At 42.3% G+C, this 25635-nt stretch overlaps 1 protein-coding gene across 1 annotated transcript in view; it reads right to left on the bottom strand.

The window, feature by feature from the left end:
• LOC126869672 (protein madd-4) overlaps positions 1-25330 on the bottom strand; it is a 251061-nt gene extending 225731 nt beyond the window's left edge. The window contains exon 1 of the mRNA XM_050626515.1: positions 24660-25330. Within this exon, the coding sequence (XP_050482472.1) occupies positions 24660-24683 (24 nt within the window). The 5' untranslated portion in view covers positions 24684-25330. The remainder of the gene's footprint in view (positions 1-24659) is intronic.
• Positions 25331-25635: the final 305 nt, after the last annotated feature.

Genomic DNA, 25635 nt, shown 5'->3' with positions numbered 1-25635 from the left:
TCAGACATCGTGTTTAAAATTTCGTTAATAGTAAACAAATAAAATTTCGTCGATAAAATGATGTTACGCTCTTGTTACAATGTCATTTCTTACTGTATTCGGTTTTTCGATATGTTTTCGAGCAAATTCTGTGTAAGTGCGTTATCGTAAGGTTTACGGTAAAGTAATTTTAAGGAGACAATGTGACGGAATATCTGACATCGAAGAAAGCATAATCGCCTGCTAAAAAATTATTGCAGCGGTTTTCGCGGCAATTATCGAATTAGGCTGTCCGTCTTGAAATATTTCGAGCGGGGGAAAACAGTATTAGTGGTTCTTCCGGCAGACCGAAAGCTTAGCTGACGGAGGAGTGCGACACCGACGCCTGTCGCGTCGCTAAATCTCGCTCCAAAAATTCCTGTCCCTGGTCCAGCGGCGGTGTTGGACAAAATTTTCGCGTTCGCCACGGCACGTTTCGCCGCATTTATCTAGATGTATCTTCCAGTTCGGCGCGAGGTAGAAATATGAGAGTGGGAATTAAGTTTGCCTGGAAATCGTCACGATTCATCTCTCGCGTTCGTTCCCTTTGCATTCAACCCCGTCATCCCTTGCGAGCTTCGACGATAATACTCGCGTAAATGTTCGCTGTCACGACGCGTAACCGTCCTTGTCGATCATCCGTCGCGAAACGTGTTAATTTCGTCGACCAACCGTTTCATCATTCCTATATTTCCCTGTATCGAAGTACGCTTGTCGGATAGTAGGGTGCGCGGCAGCGAACGTAGGGGATGAAATATTCGACTTGATTTGGCTGGACTTTGAGAATTAAGTATGCTGCTTGGAATCAGAAAAGCAATTGAGAAACTGAGATGATAAAACGCGTAAGTGTCGAGAAAATAAAAATTTCCATTTTAGGTCGATAGAATGTAAATGCCATGTGGCATACGATGAAAGGAATTACGGACATTTAAATGATTTATCTTAGCATCTAAGGTTACAGTGATTCAAAGAGAATATAACAGTAACTGGTGCAAAATGCCAATAGATTGAACTTGAGAAAGTATCTATAGTGCATAAATAAACATATGTAACTAATCGGATGAATTTCCCATCATTTGGTAATGATACCATTTCTTGCTCTACGTTTACAAGGGTCTGAAACGTTGAGAATCCTTAGCGTTCAAGTGATAAATGATGTAAGTACATAAAAGAATAGAAATACGATTTTTCTTTCCACTGGATCTCTACATCTGACACTTGGACTATTCGATCGATTGAAGATATATAAAGAGTGTTTTTATATCGATAAATTTGGATGTAAAATATTACAATAGTTGGAAAACTAGGACTAAATCGTTAAAGTTATCATTGATCGAAAAGAGTTTAATTATCGCATACTAATAATTGCAAGATATGACCTACGGGGTTTTAGAGTTATTTAAACGTACACAGTGTATTTACAAAGAAAAATGTACATTGATTGGGAAAATTGCGAAAGAATAGCGCGGGTCTATTTTTATGCGGTTCACAGGCGGTTCGACAAATTCCCCGTCGAGCTTGTTCGAGTTATGCATTGGTATTTCTGTTCGAGTACGTAGAAACGATTTGGAGAAGTTCCACGTCGGGGATGGATGCGAAAGGGAAATTGCGTTAGGGAGAAATTGCAAATAAAAGATCAAGATAAAAGGAAGATTCGCTGCGCACTTCTATCGCAACTTTTTATCCGCCAGTAAAAAAGAAAAGAGAAAAGAATAAGGAAACAATCGATTGAAACGCAACTGGAATATCGGGCGTACACAATCGCGCGACAAAGATAAATGAGTTGAAACATGATAGAGGGACGAAGAAAGCCGGCAAGAAATTTGAAAAAGAAACCTCCGCTTGGCAGCGTTTGTTCAATTTCATTGATTAAAAAATCATCGATAGCGGAAACGGACGTGGAAAGGAAAACCTCGAGCGACGCATTCAGTTTACCCGAATTGTTCCAACGCCGGTGTGGAATCCGAATTTGCGGACACCGTCGGTGTATCGGGGGAATGAGGGGCGACCGAAAAAGAGAACAGAGAGAAACGAAACCGGTGGAAAGGGAGGAAGGGCCGCAAACAAGCGAAGGAAACTACGGACAGAGGAAAAGAGAGAGGCCAATTAAACGGAAAAAGGGAAAAGCGACCGGGGGCTAGAAAAAAAAAAAAAAAAAGAAAAAAACGAGAGGCGGAAAAAAGAAAAAAGGAACGTGGAAAATGAAAGGAAAAATCAGAGTAGCCGAGTCTGCAGAAAGCTGTTTTAAACGAAACACGCCGATGCTACGGACAGCGCAGCGAAAATCTAGTCTGGTCATAGTTGAAAGAAGCCGCACTTTCTTTCTTCTACGAGAGGGAAAAATCCTGTTGGAAATTAGCTGTATAAGTTTTTACGAAACGAGCCGTCATCCTTCTCTGGAAACGATATTCTTCCGGCTATGGAAAAGCCGATCGTACTGATTGGAAACAATGTAAGGAACGATCGAGCAGCAAACCGTGAGATCTCTCTGTCTATCCTCGGAACAGCCGCGTCGGAAGAAGTATTGACTCGTCGAGACGGCGATGTAACTTCAGTCAATTGAATCGATCAACATTCGCGTTCCGTCAAACCGGCTGCGCTCCCTCGAATATTTCCGACGAGCGCACAAATGCAGAACAGTTTGTTCGTGCTTGTCGAATTTCTACGGTGTGTAGACGGCCTTTCCCGACGCTAATTCGCCGATATCGAATTCTTGATTTCGGACCCGTCCATTTTCCTGCTTCGATAGACACCATGCTCGTAGGTAGTTGCGAACGTCCGCTCACCCGAGCTACCTCGAGAAATCGGTGAGGAAAACTCTCCGTCGATTGAAAGACATCCGTGTACGGCGAAGTAATTCCGATGAAACAAGAAGGGACGGATACTTTAACGGAATACCTGTTTCATAAGGGCTCTGTATAATTTCAGTTTTCGTTTGCTTCGCGCAATTGAAAAATTAATGCCATTTTCCAGTTTGTTTCATCGGGAATGAAAATTGATGTTGGTCCAAGCAAGAGGAAAGACACGAAAGTGGCGCAAGGTTCGTCTACGTCTTGGTCGCCATGACGACGCCAATCAATGAATGAAATTGCATTTGCATCTCGACTGGCGTCATCCAGCTTTCATGTCGGACCTCTCCTCCCCTATATAGGCCAAGACAATTTATCGGATGAGGCAATCTGAGATCACGCAGAACGAATAAACAAGACCCGAGGCCGAAGGGATGTTCTTTGAAATATCGACGGCAGTTCTGCTTGATTTCGGGCTTGAAACAAGGTAAACACACCAAGAAACCCGGTGCCGTAACCCGTGAAGGAGGATTTCTTCGCTGGAAGATCGATGGATTTATCCTGTGAGCAATACGGTTTGCATGATGCAGCGAGAAACGGAGTAGCCTACGATCCGGGACACCTACTACTACTTCCTTTGATGTTATATCAGAACGAATTCGATGCATAGCTATCGACACTTTAGAGGGAAGGGAAAATGAAACGTATTGTATAGCGGAGCACGTGTCACGCAACGAAAATTCCCTGTATGCCGATGTACGATCGATGTCTGAGTATTTTTCAACGTTACCGCGGTGTAACGTTCTTTTCAGCATAGAAAACCATGCCAGCTATAAAAATATGGCTACACACGAACTTTCGTTGGTAGCTCATCGAAAAGTGCCTAAGCATTGACTAAAGCTACTACCTATTAAGTATAAGAAAAATTATTATAGAGAAAGAAAGACTATCATAGAATAATCACGAAGACTTGGAAATAGTAAAAGATTCGGTTAAAAGATGGGAAATAATCGTATAGAATACTCTACGATATAACATGTAGGAAGCCAAAAATAAATTATAAAAATAAATATCCTATTGTCTGTTCGTTGGTCGATTTTAAATCCATCGAAGCTTTGCATGTGCGGGCACTTGAAATCTGTTGTGTACACAACGTCTATTGAAAACATTGAAGTACTGCGGTGTTGGACAAGGCTCTCAACAACTTTGAGTAACACCAGGAAGTATTGCAAGAGTAACCAGACGTAACAATGGCTATGCTTCTATTTACTGAAGCTTTTTTAACAAAATTCTATGAGACAAGAAAAACTACAAACAACTAGCGCTATGCTATGAAAGGGGTGGCATAACAATGCGCAGCTATCTCATAAAACTGGAGATTAGTTACGATTATGAAATCATCATCGTAGACGCGAGAACTTTGACCTAACAATAAGGCTTTTCCATAATACTACGATACATATATGTGCATACAATAACGTTTCTATTTCGACGAAAGTCAACATTAATTCTACCAGAAGCACGTGTATGCTTCTATTAACTATAGGAACAAACAATTTAAAACACATTATTTCCACAGATTTAGTAATTCGGTATATTAAAAAGAGCCTGATAAGGCCGAGCTGATACACAGCGACCAGTGAACAAAACAGTACACGACGAACGTGTTTCCGTACAGATTTCCCTCAACTGGTGCGACTAAAAAATTCATACGAATGGTCTGATTACTGAGAATTCGATCGTCGGGAAGCACGAAAACCTCGACGGGCAGATCGTGTCGCGTGACTGTGGCACACGCGCGTCACAAATAAACGCGAATTAATAATTTCGTAGGCGCGTTTCGCCGGCGGACCGTAACTCGCGCTCGATTCATCGACGATAGAAGATCAACCGGGAGAAGAGGCAAGAGAAACGAATGTAGCTGGTAACTTCGTGGCCCGTTTGTAATCCCCTCGCGGCGCGCACGAGACCGTTCGCGCTTATACAGGCTGATCAATAAACGGTTCCCTCTCTGTCTCCCTCTCCGCTTCTCGACTTGCTGCCGGCCCCGGCGTTCTGTTCGAGATACCCGAGGCAGAATTTAGAACGGAGCTGTGCGGAACTGTGAACGCATGAACCATGGAATAAGGATATTCGTTGCGCCACGCGAACGCGCGCCGCCTGCACTGGCCACGGAAAACACACAGCCCACGGCTAAATAACGCCGCGACGTTCAACCGCGTTAAACTTCACCCGCGGACTGCTTTCACCGTAAGGGAGACTGCACTTTTTCCGAGACACCCTCCAACCTTTTGCTTCTTTCTTTTAACTTTTTGCGCCGATAAAGAAGAAGGTGGCGACTACTCGCAGGTAAATTTTGATTATTCGATCAAGACAAGCGCAAAAAGCTTGATGTTTAGTAGAAATTAAACTTTGACACGTTGAGCTGACGAGCCATTTGAATTTTTTTAATTGAGCCACGAGAATGTTATATATCTTTCCCTGGCAATCGTAATACGTTGAAATATACTATACCGTAATATTTAATTGTATCGCACTGTTTTCTAACAATGTTGTTTGTAAGTCATTCACATCGTCGAGCCCGTGGAATTTATCTTATTTTAATCTTAATTCTAAAAAATTTAGTAAGCTATCGACGAGCATAATAAACGTGTTAATTATACATGTCTTTATCTCGATTATTGTCAGAAGCATATAATTTTTCCAATTACTCGTCGTTAGAAATTTAAGTTTAGTTGTGAATTCATCGTGCTGAAAAAGTTAATCTAATATAGTATTTCGTTTAACGATGCCTTCCTTGTTATTATAGTCTTTCGCGATAAAAAGGACTGAAATGTTGCAGCTTAGAAAAGATTTTTATTTGGTTGTAGTAAGAAAATAAGAATTCAGATATCGACGTATTTAAAAGTTAATTGCTTCGGATGTTTAGCAAATTTGACTATTCGATCGTGTATGGAATAAAGGTGGATTAGAAAGTATAAAGGCAAGCCCATATACGTTAGTGGTTACCGGGAATTAAATTATTTGAGGTGGTTGTTGCTAGAGTGTAAATATGGCGTGAATATTCAGGAGGTAATATTCTAACATTCTATAATTTAGTTAATTAATACGGTAGACGGTAAATTGGGGAAGGTAGCAAACAAGATACCTAGAGATAACGCTTAGTGTGATAAAAGATAGTAATCGAGGAACTGCGCCTCTGAAATCGTCTGCAAACGTGTCGCTATCTTTCTCGTTAATTACGCGTATCCTTGCGTTCCTATATCCCGATTACATCCAACAAATTTCTGAAAAATTTCTTTAAAATGTGATTAAAATTGTTGAAGTGTTTAAAAAATGTACTACTTCTACGAAGGATTGCACGTAAAGAGCTTTAAACTCTAGGAATCTCGGAAATAGAAGCGAATGCTCGGTTTCAAACAGTCAAACGAGGACGTGATTTACGTCGAGTACGAATTGCTTACGCCACGGAATGTCGGCGCTAAAATCGATGCAATGAGGAAACGCACGTGGAGACGAAAAAGGAACAAGTCCTAGGATGTCTCGTATCTTACAAACCTCATTAAGCGAAGCACCGTTGAGTCAACGAGTTGCATTTTACAGGCCGATAGAAATGTTTCGTTGAAATTTTATGTGAAGAATGACTGAATACGCGGAGAGAGTGACGAGGTCAATGATTGGACGGTATGTATATGAATATTTTATTCCGATCAAGACAGCCAGAGGATCGTTACTAGGAACGGTTCTATTACTCTAAAATAATTAAAGGATCATTACCATGAGCCGGAAGAAAGAAAGAGTGGACGTTTTATAGGATTGATAGATTAGGATCATTTGTATGATACTGTGATAAATATCGACTTAAAAACAGAATTATTAGAAACAGAGATGTACAGACATGAAAAATGAATATAACAAGAGACATAGAACAGTGACAGAGACTTTAATCGTATTAAAAAGATATAATTTACTTATTACTCGCCAAATACAGTGAAATTTATATCAATTTATACGAATCCGTCAAAAGACAATAATTCGTACAACCGAAATTCATTAATTTGTCTTATAATTTTTGCACGTATAATAGAAGTTTAGGGCCCGATAAGTAGACTCATTACGGGTGCCAACGAAAATTTTCTCCCAACAAACGAATTACTTCTGAATACCTAGAAAAATTCACAGACATAAATAATAACGAAGACAGTTTTCCTAAAGTTTGAGAAAACGGTATCACAGTATAATTCTAGTGCAGAGCGAGAATAAATAGACGAACGAGAAGTCGAACGGACTTTTCTCGTACCGTTCGCGCGAAAACGACGATTCAGGATAGTTCGAACGGAACGTAGAGCCGGATACGTTTCGGTACGCTTGACAAATTGACGCCAACTCGTGCAAAGTTCCTTTTTTTCTTTTTTTTTCTACTTCTTTCTCGTAGCCTCGGCTAGCCTCGGTGACGCAAACTTAGCGCATTACTTTGCACGAGAGTTCTCGACACCGCACACGATCGCTCGCAACCCTTGTTCGGCCATCCTGGTTATTTCTTCGAAGATCCAGACTATTTTCTCTACCTATCGGATAGAGTACGAGCGACTCGTAAAACTTGGAATTTCATATTATGAAAAATTGCATACAAGTACGGACATGTGAGGTCGGTGGAAACTGACAATAAATGCCTGGTCCCCATGATCGATCAAACTTGTTCGTTCAGAAACGTTGTTCGTGGAACCGTGAATCGTTTGCTTCGTTATTGCCGGCGATCGATGAATCGACGTCATTGAAACGCTTCTCGTTAGCAGAAACCGCGTTCCTAATTAGCGAGACAACGGTGGAACCGTTTTATTTTTTAACGGTTTCACGGGATAGATATTTTCTCTGGCAATACTTCTCTTCGACCTTGTTTCAATAACGCAGTCGACACGACGCAAAGATAAAGCGGTTCAAAGTTATCAGCGTTATTGGACTATAACGTTCCACCCAAATAGTCGCCGATTACACGATAAAGGCTCGAAGATGCACACGTTTAGGATACGTTTAACCCTTTGCACTCCAAGCGTTAATTAGGTTGGCTTTGAGCGCGCCAGATTTCCGATTAGCACGGCGACACAACGAGCGGTTACCTTCGTCGTATCTCGGGCTTCGACAACAGTCGCTTTGTTTGCAGGTTCGCCAACATTTTAATATACCGAAGTGTAGCTTTGAACGCTCATGACAAAAATTATTCGGATCCGTGAATTATACAACGCGATACTGGAAAGTGGGACAGGACATCGGTGCTCCTCCCCGTGGTGCAGGCAAAAGAAATTGATATTCATCTTTTATGAACTTGCTGACCCTGTTGTTTATGCAGTGTACAGTGTATGTTATCGTGATAGTCAATTTTGGAATAATCAAATTTTTATTGCGGTAAATTCTCCTATCTTTCCTTTCGAAGAGTAATAAAATGGAACACTGAAATACAAAGTACTGAAATACAAAGTAATATACAATCAAATAGAATAATATTTAGAATATTATTTTGATTTTAAGCATGTACTCGTCAGTAATTGTAATAATCAGTGGTCCCTGAACACAAGATTTTTCTAAGAAGTTAATTAGAAATGACGAAAGTAATGGAAATCTTGACGATGAAAACATTATCGATAGTTGCGGTAAAGTCTGCCGCAGCGGCGAGTTACGCCAATGCGAAGTCATTTGCATAAAGGTAATTAAGGTCAAGCAACCGAAGAAGATCGGCTATGAAATTTGATTCGTCTCGGCGCTGCAAAGGGGCGAAACGCAATCGTCGTAGCCACTAATGATTCTCGAAGACGAATTATTTTTGACTAATTAGAAGTACCGCGACGAACCTCGTCGCATGTCGACCGAGACACTGTTACATCGAAAATCGATGTTTCGAACCAATCGAAATCGGAGAAGTTTGAAAATTTTTAAATTCGAAAAGTTAAACATCCGAAATTGTTCTTTCGAATTTTCTCTCTTGTTTCCTCTTTACATCCGAACGAGTTACCAAATAGTCGAGACTCGATCTTCTCTTCGAAGGAAACGTCATTCATATTTTTATAGATTCCTCCGATCGATCTCACGAAATCTCAACGTCGAGATAAACTTATCTCTGATCAAAGGGCGAGAGAAACGATGAACGAAAGATGCCACTCGGCGAGCAACAGACACCGCTAATGGCGAATCCTTTCGGTGTAAAGGTTGGCCGATCGGTTCTGCAATTTCGTCTTTCGACGATTTCTTTCGATTCTCTTTTTCGACTCTCATTCGCGCCGTTAAATCACGCAATCAACGTAATTCCTGGCTCGTCTTTGCTTTTGAAGACGAAAGGCGAGCCGCTATCGGTAACGATTTTTCATCGCGACTGTACCACGATACACGGCATCGATATCGAAACGATCATTCGATCGTTCTTCGCCTCTGGTACAACGTGATGTGTGTGTTCGTGACCGTTGGACACGAACGTTTCTCGGAACCCTCGTGTCCGAGTAATTGCTCTGACGACGTTCTTGTGTCGAGAGATCGGCAGAACGAGCGGGAAACTTCCTAATAACCAGGTAAGTAGCCGTTAATGGTGCTCCACGGTTAACCGGTGGAACAACTCAATCGAACAGAGCCTGGATGTTGCGCACTCGATCGATCGATCCTGTTTACGCGCGGATGCGATAATTGTCTTTCGCGGGTTAACGAGCCTGACAAGGAAGAGAGTGCTCTAATAAGAAGAAGGACGGTCGTTATTAACCTTTCCGATTCCACTGTTTTCTTTCGAACAGCCGGGCCTAATTAGATGGTTTCGAGTATTTATCAACTTTATCTGGTTCATTCGTTCTATTCGCTTCGGGGAAGGAACGGGGAAAAAGTTCGAACCGAACGTAACTTTTAAGTTTGGCGAAGAGTCCGAGGATCAGCTTATGGAACATAAACTTTAGTTAAATGATTTAATTTAATCAGATATATATTGCGTGTTTTATTTTTCAGTTTCTTTTTTATTGATTCACGAAAAAATCTCGAAAAGATAAAGAGCACGACACATCGCATATTTTGTTCTTCATACGAGAGCAATGCCAAAATCCGATACCTCGTCAACCAATTAAATATTATCAAAACTGTCTTTTTATAAATCTTGGATACGGCGTTTCTTTGAAAAATGTTTCTGTTCGCTAGAAAAGCTATACTTTTCGACCGGATAAATTGTTTCTCGGTTGAAGTATATCAAAGTACATTCCTTTAACTGTGAAATGATATGATAATTAGAAGATCGACAAAATTATACTTTTTATGTAGTTCAGCCATATTCGGTTTGAAATTGAGTCAGGGAGAATTAATAAGAAAAAAGAAATTGATGGAATTTATCAAATATTATTATAGTATCTTTTCAATCGACGTAACTTCACAGTTGAACTTGGCAATTTGGAAAAGTTCCATTTCACTGCCTCAAAAACGCATACTTGGTCTTTACACAAACGAGACGAAATCCATCTAAAGCGTTCCAAAACGTTTCTCGCAGTCTCTTTAATAAACTTCGTAGTCACAGGACAAAGTGGCCGTGTTCGTAGTAGAACACTTCGCACACGCAACCGCCGGCTGCGGTGATACTTCGCATACCGTCAGGGAACTATGGAAAACCACGGAATCTCTCGTTTGCGTGGCCCGTACAGTATAAGCCTCCGCTCCGCTCGTTCACCACGGCCGCATAGAAAAGAAAAAGCATCGAAACAAACTACCATCCCTTACTTTGAAGTCGAATTTTGAATTCTATTAAATTCAACTTACCTTCTTTCAAAAACACGCAAAGATCCAACGTTGTATCAAGAAATGTTTAGCCCGTTTCGAGGGTTGTTAACAGCGAGGGGAAAACGATTAAAAATTGAGGCAAAAACGTTTCGACGTCTCTCTGTCGCGTTTAACGTTCTCCGGTAAAAAAAAAAAAAAAAAAAAAAAATGTCACGGTCTTCGTTTAAACAAGTAACGTAGATTTCTTCGTTCCCTCGATCATAGAAGTCGGAATACATTTCAACATCGAACGTATATCGAGCGAACGCGTGGAAACGAGGAAAGGTGGCTCGCGAGCCCTTGTTAATGTCGTAAAACGGTCGTTCAATCAGAAATTCTCTATAAAAATTTTATACCGTGTCGTCGTGCTTCGACCTCCTTGTAGACGTTGGTGCTCGTGCTGCGTCATGTAATCGGCTGCTTAAAGCAGCAACGACTGTTGGTCGAGGCTCCGTTACGGGCCATCGAGAAATATCTTCCAGTTGGATCCCTATCGTACGTCGCTTCGGGGGCGGAATTTTTCGCGGATTCATTTGTCATTCGAGCCATCGTTGGACGGAATTTCCTCTCTCCGAGATGGAAGAAAATAAGGAAGGACGAGAAAAGAAGGAAGAAAAGTCGAAGGAGGTTGGTCGACGAATGGCTGAAGGTAATTAGGAAATAGGCGGAGGACGGTTAGCGACGATTATCGCGATCGAAATACCTCGGCGAGTAATCCCGAGATTCGAATCGAGTCCGAGCATTTACATAATCCCTCAAAAGACAAGGCAAAACTCGGCCTCGTTGAATTATTCTTCCCATAACTAAGACCGCGTAATCCCATGAATTACCCGCTCGAGGGGGTGGAATTGTCTTGGAGGCAATAAGTCGATTCAGGATGGATTTCTTTTGTTCAAAGGACACGTTACGGCTTGATGGTTTGTTAATAGAATGGAAAGCTTCCGCGGTTATTCAAGATCGGTATAGCAATTCGCATAAATTTGCAATGATAAAATGTGTGTATAATACTGTTACGCGAACAAAGGCTGAGGGAACAAAGAGTAACGTGAAACCAATTAGAAGGATACAGGTACGTACGTATATACGGAACTCTGACTAGCGATCGATCGATATTACCGGATTCGCGTTGATAAAACAGAAAAGAGCATGACATCGACAAAAATGATTTACGATATCGCGTTAATCGTGCTGGCTGCATATTTTTATGAAGTTTAATATCTATTTTCGAAGGATAAAATTGACACACGATCGTTCGAGGCTGATTCGTTCGCTTTTATCCTTTTCCCACCTGTCGTGATTCGATATTTTACGTTTCATTGTCTATCACGTTCGTTTCACATAAATTTCCCCTTAATTAATATAAATAACTGTCGCATCCTATTTGGAAAACACGCCCAGTACTTTTCTTATCGGAAATTAATTTCATCGAATGCTCGTGGAGATTCGAGCAAGTTCGTTGAACGAAGGTGATCCATCGAATTAATTCAAAGGACTACGAGGATAGCAGGTCGGAGAAGGCTTTTTGTCCGCATCACAGAGCAGTTGCGCGATAATAATGAAGCCAGCCGTTGTAATCGTGGACCAAACGCGTTGTGGTTGCTGGATTGTCGACGACGCGAACCGTACACCCGGCAAGCGTTAATAAAGTGCACGTTGAACCTTACAAACGTTGCTCAAACAGCCGTATAAGCACGCGTACAATACGCTCGCGAGCATGCACACGCTTCTACATACGGTACGAATTTGTGAAACCGAGAACTCGCGGTAAAATTCGACGCAAACGCGCACCAACCTGACCGTAATCGCGATATTACTCGTTCCATAGCGTAAATCGTTCCGTTTAACAAGATCTTACGACGTTTCAAAATACAACCACAGGTGAAACGATGAAAGTTGAAAATTAATTTTACAAATCGAATTTTTCCACTGAGGAGGTACAGTTCTACTTTTTCTATGTGAAATTACGATGTTTAGTGCGATGAATTTCGAACGGAAAGGATGTAAACTTTGTTTCTCAACATTGTTTTTCACTGGAAAAATGCCAGCGACATCGACTCCAATAAACTCCGACGATAAACAAAAATAAAAAAGAGAGAGAAAATAGAACATTTAATTTTATAAAAAAACACGTGACACGAAACAAAAGGAAAATTGGTTGGTGGCATCGAGTTGACGCGGTGTAAAAAAGCGGGAAAGGACCGTGTAATGTTTTCGATTACACGTGCTATTTTATCGTTGATTCGTTACCGGACCTTTACGTTACGTTTGTCGCTCGATGTTTAAACAGTTTTCCCTTTCTCGTTCCGTACTTTTTCATTGCCACGCGAATATGACGAGTAATGGAAGAATAGGACAAATTCAACAATGGCACGGATAAGATACGCATCGATCAAACCACGATCGTTTAACGAGAATAACAGAGAAATAAAAGAGAGAGAGAGAGAGAGAGAAGCACGCTGTAAACGGGACCGATTATTTTTCGTTGTCCCATCGATAAAATCGAATCTGTAGTAATTGGAACAGCGTGCGGCCATTACGAAATCAATTTGTTTCGTTTCACGCCCAATCGAGGGCAAAATGGTCGTCCCGAGCGATATAAAAATTTTAATTCCTGCAGTTATAAAGGCTCGTAAAAGCCCAGTCCTGCCTTATAACTGCTCGTATGCGTGTAACTCCATTGGTATTTTCGTAAAACGTCCACGTTATTCAAAGCTTTTTCCATACTTTCCTCAGACCTTTGTGTTTCTTGCATCGATCCGTATCTTTGTTTAATTGGATACTCGGTCGGAAAATTAGCAACATGTTATTTTTCATAGAAATATCAAAGTAACTCGTACGCTATATGGTACGACACCGCGTCAATTTCCAGCTAGGGACAGGAAACGAACAGAATCGAGCAAAATCGTAATATCGGAGAACCCAACGGAGAATGGCGGAGTAACGACATCGCCGATAGGGTATTCGTGCCTACTTGGCTGCTGCTGTATAACACGCTCGTGAAATCTCGATTTTATAGCGTAATTCTATTCATAGCTTCGAGCCTTTTCCATTGAACCTTTGCCTGCTAATTATGTTGCGCTATGCTTTTCCGGGCAATCATTTGCGTAGTTGAAGTACGCAATGTCAAAATTATCTCTAAACTGGCGGGGTCCAGTTAGAAATGACTATACGACGGCGAGGAACAGCACGTACGCTTGTAGAGAGTTAAACGGGACGTCGGTATGACGACGAGGGTGCCGTCATTGAATATTCTCGGTTTTAGTAGAACTCTCACGAAATCCCTCTGCTTTAACGACGTAATCTCTTTCCTTGGTTCGCGCTTTTCTCGTTAACCAACTGTTAGTGTTATTACGTAGTAACTGATCAACACTTTGATGTGGTGAAATTAGTGTGAAGTTGCGGCGGAACGAAAAGAAAAAGATGAAAGTTGAAAGAACGAGCGGAAAGTACATTTCTTTCGGGTCTCGTCACTGATCTTCCTTGCAGAATTGTGCCTAAGATAATATCTGCGTGTCTCCTTTTCACGTCGCGATGATGGAGTCCAAGTTTTTATGATTTTCTATACTTTAAATAACCAATCCACTATCCACCGATCCACAACCAAGAGACAAGCAGTATATTACTTGATCGCAAGATACGTTACAGCGCTGTCTCTTGAACTGTTAATTGCTGAACACAAGTTATCTCGTCACATTTGTCTTTTAACAGATTGTTTCATTTTTGCTAGGAATAAAGTATCAGAATCGCTCTCTTTCAGATTGATTCCTTTTTATTAATTTTTAATTTCATTGGTCTGGTTAACAGGTCTAATTAAGTTTCTTAATTATAAGGAATTGGTTACTGTGCCTATCCAACAGAACAAGATCACGTTAACGACAAAAGTCAGAAGAGGAAACGTATTTATACGAACGCTATAATAATGATGAATTTTGATAATGAGCGTAAGAAGACGATGAATTTGGCGATGAGCGCAAGAAGACTGTCGCATCACGAATCACGAAAATCCTCGAATCCAAAAATGGAATTATATAAAAGATGGAACGATTACATTCTACGAAACAATCGAAGCGACGAGACGAGAACTGTCGATAGATAAGAAAGACATTCATCCCGGCGATAAAGGGCCTGGATACGAAGGAGAAACTGCGAGACTATGTTCATACGCTCGCGCACCTTCGCGCGAGATCAGGTTGGTAGAAGTCATTTCCTTGAACTTTCACAACGGCAAGGCTGTTCCGGCGTACTTGTGTACACGCGTCTTATCGCTCGTATCGGTCTGCATAACGTGACACCCTCGAGGTATCCTCCTCGCGTGAGATTAGGTCTACTGGTTACGTAGGTAAGCGAGCGCTGTTCTACGGCCGCTTTCTCACGACTAGACTTCTCCTTACGTCGCTATCGTGGCACGATCATTTCTTCATCGGAAATTTACTTTGTAATTTACTCTGTCTCGAAATGAAGTCAACCAGTTGACCATTTCTTGATCATTTTTATTTTATTCTTGATGAACCGAAGACTGGCAATCGCACGAAGAATCGAAGCAAGGACGTAGCCGCGCGCGTGCAATCGTACTAAGAAAATCTTTGATCGAATCGAATGGATTAAATTTAACTTTTTCGAGTTACGGTGTACTCTGATGGAAATTACACGGTAGTAAACGGTCGATAACGGGTTCCGTGTCGACAATAAGGGGGCCAGCGTAATCGTACGGCCAGTATTTCCATTTTAAACCAGTCACTGCTTATCCGCTCTTTAAGGTATCCCGTTCTCATCGAGCGACCATCGGGACCCGAACAAAATATCGTTTCATCTGCAATGCGTGATGATATCGACGTAATCGATATCTAATCTCGTCGTCCTCGTTACCAGCCGTACAAGGAGTAGAAAAGCACAAATTCCGCTCGGGGATCGATCAACGATAAACATGAGGATGAAAAGAGGAGAAAGAAGAAGGAAACAGTCTATTGAAGGCGATTCTTACCTCGAAGAAATCTCGCGTTACGCGCGTGTATGTGTGCACGCGTGCGAATACAATCCCATAAAGATTTTACGTGTATTTCGCTGCCGACGAAAGTCTCCGGAGATTCGAAGATTTTTCCTAATCTTCTACCAGCCTCTCGAACTCTTCCACTAGAGGCGAGAGTAAAGGCCGAGTTAAAAGCCGCTCGAATACCACGCACGGGTCCGAGGAAAATTCCATTTTCATAATACGTCCTTCCTCCCTTTTCCTCTGTATTTCTCTTCCGCGGGGCTATCTTTCTGGAGCGGTTTCTCTCCACGTTTCTCTCCACGGGGCGTGCAAACATTTGTCCATAAACGGAACAGGGAAATACTTCCCTCCGTAAATATACCGTGTATTTTTACAACTCACCGCCGATCGTTACGAAAGCTACTGGCATTTAGAAGGCAGAGAAACGCGGCGAATCTGCCGGTGGAGAACGGTGAGCGAGTTTGATTTTCGACGAACGAACGAAACAATCGTAATAACGTAGTCGTGTATGTAGCCGGAATAAGACTATCAATCACGGTGGAAGAAGCTGGCAAGGGGTGAATTTCGTTTTGGACGTTGATTCGTTGGCTGGCCCGACGTTTACGCGGGGTAATTGCTTTCCCGACACGTGTGCGCACCGACGACGCGACGGGGCCGGACGATCGTACAACGCCCGGCAACCGAGTAGCGACGCTTAATCGCGCACGATAAATCTACCCATGCATGCAGAAATCGTCTATTGTTACGCAATACTCGACGCCAAGGGGAGTATCATTAGGTCGCCGCCAGAGATTCGAATACGTCCGTCAAGGACTTGCGACTTTATTTCTCCTGTGATTTGGAAACGATTGTGATTTAACACGCGAGAGATTAATCACTGTCATGGATTTTCAACGTGATTATGGGTTCCAAGTTCCTGTGAAATATTATTTAAAGATGTAATAACAGTAATCTAATTTATTTATATTATTTGGTCGTTTGGAAAGTTCCAAGAAAAATTTAAGAAACAGTTAGCATTTTCTCACGTGTTTCCTTTAATGACTTTTTGCCGGCTGCCACTTCACGAGTTCTTTTTTGAAAAAACTTTCTATCGTCATCTTCAATGAACTCTTTCAAGTAGATTTTACTTCAGTTCCTTCAAGACCCTAGAGTATTCAATGCCTCGTAATTAAAAGAGTTTTATAAGAGTCGGACTGATAGTGTGACAATGTTATGGTAAATGGAATTGAACATTTCCATTAAGATTCAACGATACCCAACGCTATCCTGTCAAAAAATGAAACCTTTACGATTAATTAATTTCAAACATTTCCCCTTACCTTCCTTTAGTATCTAACTAAAATCAGAATTTAACATTTCGTCTCGCTGTATGCTTCCCACTTTCATCAAATATAAAACACTATTATATTCACTATCAAACACATTATGAATTTTTCATAACGATCCGATAATTTTCTTAAAGTTGTCCCAAATAATTATATCGATCGATACATTCTCCTCCTCGTATAATGCTGGAAAATTTCCCTCGATCGGAAAACAGAATCGTAACAGATCGTGTGTGTGTGTGTGTGTGTGTGTGTGTGTGTGTGTGTAAGAGTGGGAGATGTACCTAACATTTAAGGGAAACGTCCATCGCATATGGCAGACGCGGAATTATCGACTGGCAAACTGGTCGCAAGGAATCGAGGATACAATATACAGAATATCCCGATGGTACTGGCCCATTATCAGCTCCGAATGATGAAGGGAGCTTAGATACAAACGCTCTCTGGCTCGCTGGCCGTACTTGGGCCACGTCATCCGAAACGTCTTGTTCATATCGATTGCCGCTAGAGAATCCATAAAACGCGGGAGAGGCTATTACCGAGAAAAAGCATTGTGCTTCTTTGGCACGTAAACCGGTCACAAAGTTGGATACATCGATATGCTTCTTTTACTATTACGCCCATCCGCGTCCATTGTGTGCGCGTTCGTGTCTCGATCCGTGAATTCTCCACTATAATCCCTTTGCGTGAAATTACACGCGATTCGATTTCGCAAGGTTCAGGTTGATTCTACAAGCAACGAATACCAAAACTTTAGGAAGCTAAAGAGAACATATCTAATCAGCTTTCTGATAGACGTCTCCTTCGTAAAGTTCTTACGAAAAGCCAAACTTTGGTCGACACGGTCGAACGTTCTCGTATACGAGATGAAAATTCAAGAAGGTGGTCCTTTCAACGCCGTGGTTCTTGAAATCACAGTTCGAGGACAAAGTATACAGACGGCGGTACCGAACGATTCAACACCTTACGAGAAACGTAGAAACGACGCGTAACGTAGCTAAAACCGATCGACCGTATCGCATCGTTATCGTCCACGTTGATTCGTAAATCATTCCGTAATCACGGAACCCGACTCAACGTTTTACCGATGTATATGTACAATACTATTACCGCTGTTCGATTGGCGTAGGAACACTGTAAAGCTCGCGTTGAGAGGAAAAGAGGCAGATAAGCTACCACCGCCGGTTAAACGTCGTCTCTTGCACACGCGTCACGCCGGTAATCCTTTTAGGCAGGCTGCCGTTTGCTTCTTAAAACATTTTCTGTACAGCGCCGGGGCTTAACAGCTTACTACTCGAGGGCAATCTGTAAAGTGGCTGCTAGGACCGGCCGAGCCGCTCCTCGACCCATTAACGGCCCACTTACCGCCGAATAAAGACTGATCGAAGGGACGAAACGGTTCGCGCGACGATCGTTCCTCCGCCTCCACGACCACGGTAACGAGCATATTTTTTATCGCCAACGCTGCCTCGGGATCCTTTGACGCCTTCAATTTGTATTTGCACAAGGGAAAGAACGAGCAGCTCCGATAAGATCGAACAGAAGAACAAGGTCAGCCCGATATCGATGTATCGATGCGTTCGATTCCGGCTAACGACACGACGTCCAGTCGTTCTCTAGTTTCGCGAAAAAATACTCCAGAATTTAGGAACGTAGGTGTCGGATCTACACGATAATTCCACGGCTCCGTAATGATGGTCGTATATTTTAATGTCACTTTGTAACTACAAAAGAATATTGTGATATAAAATAGTTAGAAACGGAAGAAAGTTAAGTTCGGTTTAATATCTTCGATATTTTAATATTACAACAACCATTTAAATAATGAAGAGGCAAGATACACATGTACATTGAAATACGATATACGTACAATATTCATAGATTTAAAGGGTGAAACAAATCTCTTTTTGTATTCCATTAATTTTTGACTTACCGAAAAATACGAATTTGCATAAATATTCACAGTGCAGTGATAATGCACGTATAAATCATTGATCGGTCTTGCCCTACTTTTTCTACAGAACCTGAGAAATACAAAACCATCGTTGAACTATTACGAATCCTAAATGGATAGGATCAAAAGGCTTTTTATCCAAACGATTGATCCAATAGAGTGGAAAAATCGAAACTCCAAGAATCTAATCACGATGAATAATATTCTTCGTTTTCAAATTTTTTCGTTCACCTCATCGAGAAAGCTTCTCGTTGAGATCGTGAATATTCGATCGTGATAGACAGACGTACTGATTATCGTGGTAATCGTACGAGAAAATTACCTGTGGGTATCGAGAAAATTTAATCAAAGGACTCGATCGACTAGGACACGAGACCGGAATACATTCGGTGTTGGCCACGCAAACGAGATGGAGGAGAGACAGGCCTGGTCCGAGGAGACTTCTCGTAGAAATTCTCGCAGCCATTAGCGATCTCTCGGTGCACAAGTCGCTCGCAGAGACACGTCTATAGAATGTTTCCTTATGCCTCGCGAGCGACTACAGAGGCTGCAGGAGATGCTCGGCGAGATTTCCCATGGGCGACCGTGTAACTAGAAACTGGCGAACAAGTCACTAGGTAGGCCTTTGACGTGCGCTCACTTTGCACAGCTGTCGCTTGTATCGTCGATAATCCCGATTTCAATTGTCAGAAACAACTCGTTAATTAGAAACCGCCAATCAGCTTTCCACGAAATATGGTTATTCCTGGCTTGAACGACCGGCACCGTGTAATTTCCCAGATTGTGCTGCAAATGGACGACGGCATTCGCCAACTTTCATTTGATCATACGTTTTCGTTTTAAATAATTTAATTGGCTATCTAAAATCTTTATCCAGGTACAGTGAGGTATATAAAATACGTATTTTGCTTGTAATAACGAAACGTCTTATGTTCCGATAAATTCTGAATAAATGAAAAGAATTTGGATCGTTTGAATAATATACGAATTTTAAATTCACCGTGACAAGAGTTGGTGTAAGCACAATGCCCATAATTTGATCGATGGAGGTAATAATAGTACAAGTAGAAGTCACGAGTCACAAATTACCAGTGTTAATAACTTTGTATAAATTAGGTTGGTAATAAATCCAACGAGGCCTCACAAATTACAAATCGCTTTTACTGTGAACAACGATTTTATTCAAATCGTATCTTTTGAATTAGTCAACGTATTAACAGGAATATTTAATGACGCGTTGAATATGCTTCGATTATCATCCTTACGTTATTTGCTTAATCTTATTCAAATGACTTCGTCGTTAAAGTACAAATAATGGAAAAATTTGGAGCCGACGCAAACGAAGAGAATTCGAATCATTTGAAAACTTGGCAAGTTTCGAACGAAACAAAGATTGCTGCATAATGGCAGCAGTTCGATCGACGCAAGCGATACTAGCGAGGAACACAAGCACGCTGCGTTTCTCGATTCTCCGCCACGAATATCTGATATCGGACGGTAATATCGCCGATGCTTATCGACCAACCTCTAATTACATACCACGTTTCAAATGACGTTTCGATAGGTAAGAGACAACAGGTTGCGAATAGAGAAAGAGACAAAGTTCTCGGCTACCAGCTCCGTTCGTTTGTAATTCCGCTCATGGAGTTGAACGTTCCAACTCGTTAGAAAACGAACGTGGCCAAATTTGTCGGAGTTCCGGGGACAAAGCGCGAGATCGTCGCTGGCCGACAACGTTCTGCCAAAAGCCGATGTACATCACCTGGCCGACAAGCTGCATTACAGACCGCGACAAACTGTCTCAAAACTGTCAGAGAAACTGGCACATTCTGTTCGGTCGATCGTACCGTTGTTGCGGTTTGCATCGAAGTTTACAAACTCTTTTCGAGATTACGTAATTCGACTGCTATTCGCAAAATTTGCTTATCTGCATTTTAATAAGGAGTAAAATATTTGTACGAAAGGTAGAAATCACGTATGAACGTAAGTACTTAAATGATCTAAGGTAAGAATCTACGGTTACCGTGGTTCGTACCCAGGTTCGCAAACTTTTTTCGAAACAATTTATATAATTTCGCTATTCTTTATCTAGTTTACTTGTCGATCTGAGCGAAGATTAGGTTAAAAATATTTATGCGAACGACGACGATGACAAATAAATACAAACGTTTAAAGAAGTTAGTATCTTTAGAACGAATGGACGAATTTAGGATGAATTGTGAGAAAAAGAATTGAAAAAACAAGACGAAATCTACGTAAATATAGTTGTTTGTTCCGCTGGTTCTCATTCCTGAATCACAGCAATACCCCCGATAAACTGAATCAGTATAACCGGTCCGCAAACATCGTTTCCCCGCTACCTCGTGAATCATTTCGGTCTCGTAAATAGCCGCAAGATGGTCACCTCCGCATTCCCAAAGAATAGTCGAATATTTCATGCAATACGAGAATAGCTCCGTTTTCTAGTGGAATATGGGTCAAATAAACGATGCTCTCGTGTAACTTCCATCCCTTTCTGTTTCTTTCTTTCTATCCTCTCAATTAATAGACCTATCGAAGAAACGTGCACGTATCGCGATATTCACGACACCATCTACCGTATAATTGTCGTCGATGCGCGTGGACGATAGACAAAAATAATTTCGCGTCAAGTATTAATGCGGTATACGAGAAATCGCGAACATTATCGCGAGCGAAAGCGAGCGTAGAGTGGCGTCGTCATTAACACGACAAACACTGGAAACTTTTTTCCATAACCTCGATTCGCCCTTCGACTTATCTGCTTTCGCGTTTCCATTATCTGTTCATCTCGTTCACACTCACGAACTTTTATTTGCCGGGTGTTTGCGGCCGGTTGGCTCGTGTTGATTTCAAAGCTATTGTCTGTGACGCCATCGTCCGAGCCCTTTCGACCAGGTACACACCAACGAAAGAGAGAGAGAGAGAGAGAGAGAAACAAAGTAGAAAGAAAGCGAGTAGCGAGAGAATAAACCTTGTAACGTTTCCTTACGGCGACCATGTCTACGAGGGTGGGCCACGCAAAATCAACCAAGCAATAAAGAAGACTTCTGTCAGCCAGTGTAGCCGACTCCTAAGCTTCTTTTAGCAGAAGGTGGGAAAATTCCACGACACGAGCAACAGAGATCTCGTCATTGTGCTTCGAGATTACGGTCTATTACCTTCTGCTCGTTCGACAAGGAAAACTCATGACAGGGTCGGATATTTTTCGAGGCGAGCAGGTACCGTCTTGGCGACACCTTGGTGGAAAGATTGAAGCGTTCGTGAAATATTCATGCAGTTTTAAAACAAGGGACCAGAACGGAAATACGATAAGCCTCGTCACGAGAGTTTACTATGCTCTGTCGTAGAAATGGAAATTGGACCGTGTCGAGTCGCGTCTTCGTGCTGCCGATTTTTGCATCGTTCCCAGCAGCAAAATCGTTGGACATCCTTACGGGTTAAAGTCAGAAAAAATGTAAATTCCAACGTTCACGTAGTGCATTACATGGAGCGCAATTTACAGGGTAAAGCCGGTAAGAAGAGTAAATGAAGAGAAATCGCCGCGTCAAAATTTCTTTATCTCGTCGCTTGTCTCGCGTCGTTTGCACGCTCGCATTTTCAGAGTTTTTCCTCTCCTGTGTTGCAAACAACCCCAGCGTCGTACTTGCGAACCATAACCGGGTGCAGGTCTTTGAAATATAATATCGTATAATATCGAACCGGCGAAACAACTCTTTAAGCGATCAAACGGAAGACAAAACGAAATCGATCATTTCCTTCTTAGTTTGCTCTCTAATTGCGAGTTCTTTTGAGATCATTTATCGAATAGTGGATAAATCTATCCATTATTTGCAAAAATATTTATTATATTAAAATATTTTTATCGAACAATGTCAAATATTACGTATATAATTATTTAAATTCTCATTGCAGTTAACAATCCTGCCATATATTTGCATTCGCAATTCAAGTCGCATTTCGAACAGACACGATTCACGAAGATGCTAAATCCATAAAAGATCGCGTTAAAAATACGAATCTCGGGGGGAAAATCGATACGTTTGAAAGTTTCGATGTATAAACGCGGGAATTCGAGCAGTTCTGTTCGAAAAATCAAAGTCACCGGTGAAACGGGGGTCCAAGGGACGGCCATATGTCAGAATATCTGCACGTTTGCGAATTCTTTTCAGGGAGGCTCCTTTGAAACGGGGTAGGAGCTGCACAAGCTCTAGAACCACTCTCTCCCCTCTTTCACCCGTTCCGTCTTATTGTACGTGGAGGAGCTCCGCTCGTAAGTTCCGACCAAGTTTCTGCAGCAACAAACAGCAATGGCCCGAAATTCGTACAATACGATCCGAAAGGTATATAACTTTCTTCAGAAACTGAGGATGCAGTTACGACTAACTAGGAATCCGTTGATGCGAAATCCAACGCGCTCGTTGCTAACTTCTCGACATTAACGGAGGTATTAATTAGGACACAAGCGGCTTTCCTCGATATCACTGTGACGGTTTGAAAACACGTAATATTTGTTTAACGTGCATACTTTATATTGTAAATTTAATTTACACGAGGTTGCGTCGAATCTAAAAGCAAAATCAATAAAAATCTGTTTCGTGCGGAATATAAAGGGTAATATTGAAAAAAGGGCTTGATGTTGAGATTTATTAATTAATAAGATTGGTTTAAACTAGTTTGATCGTCAGTTTGATTCAAACCTTCGATTATTATCCTCTTGTCACGATTCCAAGTACGTATATGTTACTAGCGACCTAAATGTTACGGAACGAGGTTGGAAAGTTCGTGTCTCTACGTGATTTTTAAATTCGTATTTCCCTATAACCTACATTTTGGTCCGAATGGCATTTTGACCGCAAATGTATCGCATACCTTGAAACTTTGCGACACTGAAATAGCATAGGAATATATGAAATTTCACGCATGCTTTCATCGGACTAATTAACGCTCGTTAAACGTCATTAATAGGATCAGAAATAGGGTGGTGACATCGGAGCTCTTTGTCGACTCGAATGAATTTTCCAAGTGGCCATTTAAAAGTTGATGAACAGAAGCGAAGAGGCGGACTGACCCGCCAGAGGTCTCAGGTGGCCGACGAAAAACTTGAATTCCATTCGTAAAACTTCCGGATGGAACCCTTAAGCCTCGAAAGGTCTCGAAATGGACATTGTGCGGGTCGCGTGCACCGACTGACCTCGTTCCCCCTCGAGTCGAGAGAGAGAGTCACGTGGCCACTTCGTTAATTTCGCCGTTCTCGGACCACGGGACGATAGAGAAAGAGAGAAAATAGCGATAGGCGAGGAGGCGAAAGGACCAGCTCGCCCATGGGACAAGACAGCGTTCGAAAAGCGCACGTCTTTTCAAGGCAAGAACCATCGGCGAGAGGAGGAGGAGGAGGAGGAGGAAACATGCGCCATTCCGCCATTGGCAGATTAAAGCGACGTCGTTGGTCTTTGATCTTTGGCAAGAAGCAAGAAAAAGGCAAGACGAGCGTGAAACGGTGAGCTTTCGCGTGTTAAAGGGTAACAAACTCTCCGTAGAATGGAGACTCGCTTTCACTGTCAACTCGCGAGCAACGACGATCAAACAAAGAAGAAAGAAGAAAGAAGAAAGAAGAAAGAAGAAGAAGAAGGAGGAGAAGAAGGAGGAGGAGGAAACGAAGAAGACGCATAGAAGAATCAAAAGGACCAGAGGCAAAAGAATCGAGGCACGCTCATGCCCTGGAACACTTCGATCGGACGTCTCTGCATTCGCCTGAATGACAGATAAAAAGGAGTCTTTCAAAAACTCACGGGGATGAGGTAAGGCCTCTTCATGATCCTTCCGGTCGTCGATCGGCAAGCTTGTTCTTCGTCCGCTCTCTGACTTCTATCGAAGCTATTCCGTTTCTACGTGCTGCAAATTCTGCGCGTTCCGCGAGCTATCGTCAAAGATCTTCGACTTGCCACCGCGTAAAGGCTGCGCCCTCCAAGGAAGGGCGCATCGAGGAACCGGTCCAACCCTTCTTCAAGAACAGATCACGCCGCAGTGTCTCACTTTACATTTACATAGGTCACACTTATTTCTCACCCTTCCTCGCGGTGCGGTTTACACATCGCTACGAAAGACCAAGTGGCTTCGCGATACCACGTGACGGTCAATGCGTTCTTACGTTCTCGTAGCTGCGACTCTCGTTATTACGATTTCCGTGTTACGACGCGATCGCGAAAGCAAATTCGACCGTGACAAACAGACGCGAGAACTTTCACGAATTACGGAAACACGCGACGCTGCTCGGTAAATAAAAAAATAACCACGACCGACGAATCGACGTGCGAACTCGCCGTACTCGTGTGGCGTCGCGAGTGAATCACGTCGATCCCCGACGATCCACGAAGGGGATGTTACCGCACACGCACGTGCCTACGATTCTGGCCGATGTCGTCGGGCCGAAGTGCGCCGCACGAGTGTCGGCCTTAACGTCTCGAAAGCGCTTGACGTTGGCGCCCGTGCGGCTAGGGTGGGGGCCGGAGGGGTTCGCGGAGAAATACACTATGCCCTTCTCCCCTCCACGTCTAACCAACGCCAACTCCAACCCTCGTGCACCCCCACTGCGATCTTGTCGTTCTCTCTTTCTCCCAGTTTCTCTCGTTCCCTTTCTCGCCCCCTTGCGCGCTCACCAACTCTGCGTCCACCCACATCGCGTTGAGGCCGAGGTTGGAATAAAGTGCTGCCGTAGAGGTGGTTTGGCTAGTCCAGAACCAGAAGGGGTAAGAGCACAAGACAAAG

The sequence above is a fragment of the Bombus huntii genome, chromosome 9, assembly GCF_024542735.1.
Source record: "Bombus huntii isolate Logan2020A chromosome 9, iyBomHunt1.1, whole genome shotgun sequence".
NCBI lineage: Eukaryota > Metazoa > Arthropoda > Insecta > Hymenoptera > Apidae > Bombus > Bombus huntii.
Note: the sequence above shows the minus strand (reverse complement) of the source record. Positions and strands in the feature narration are given on the sequence as shown.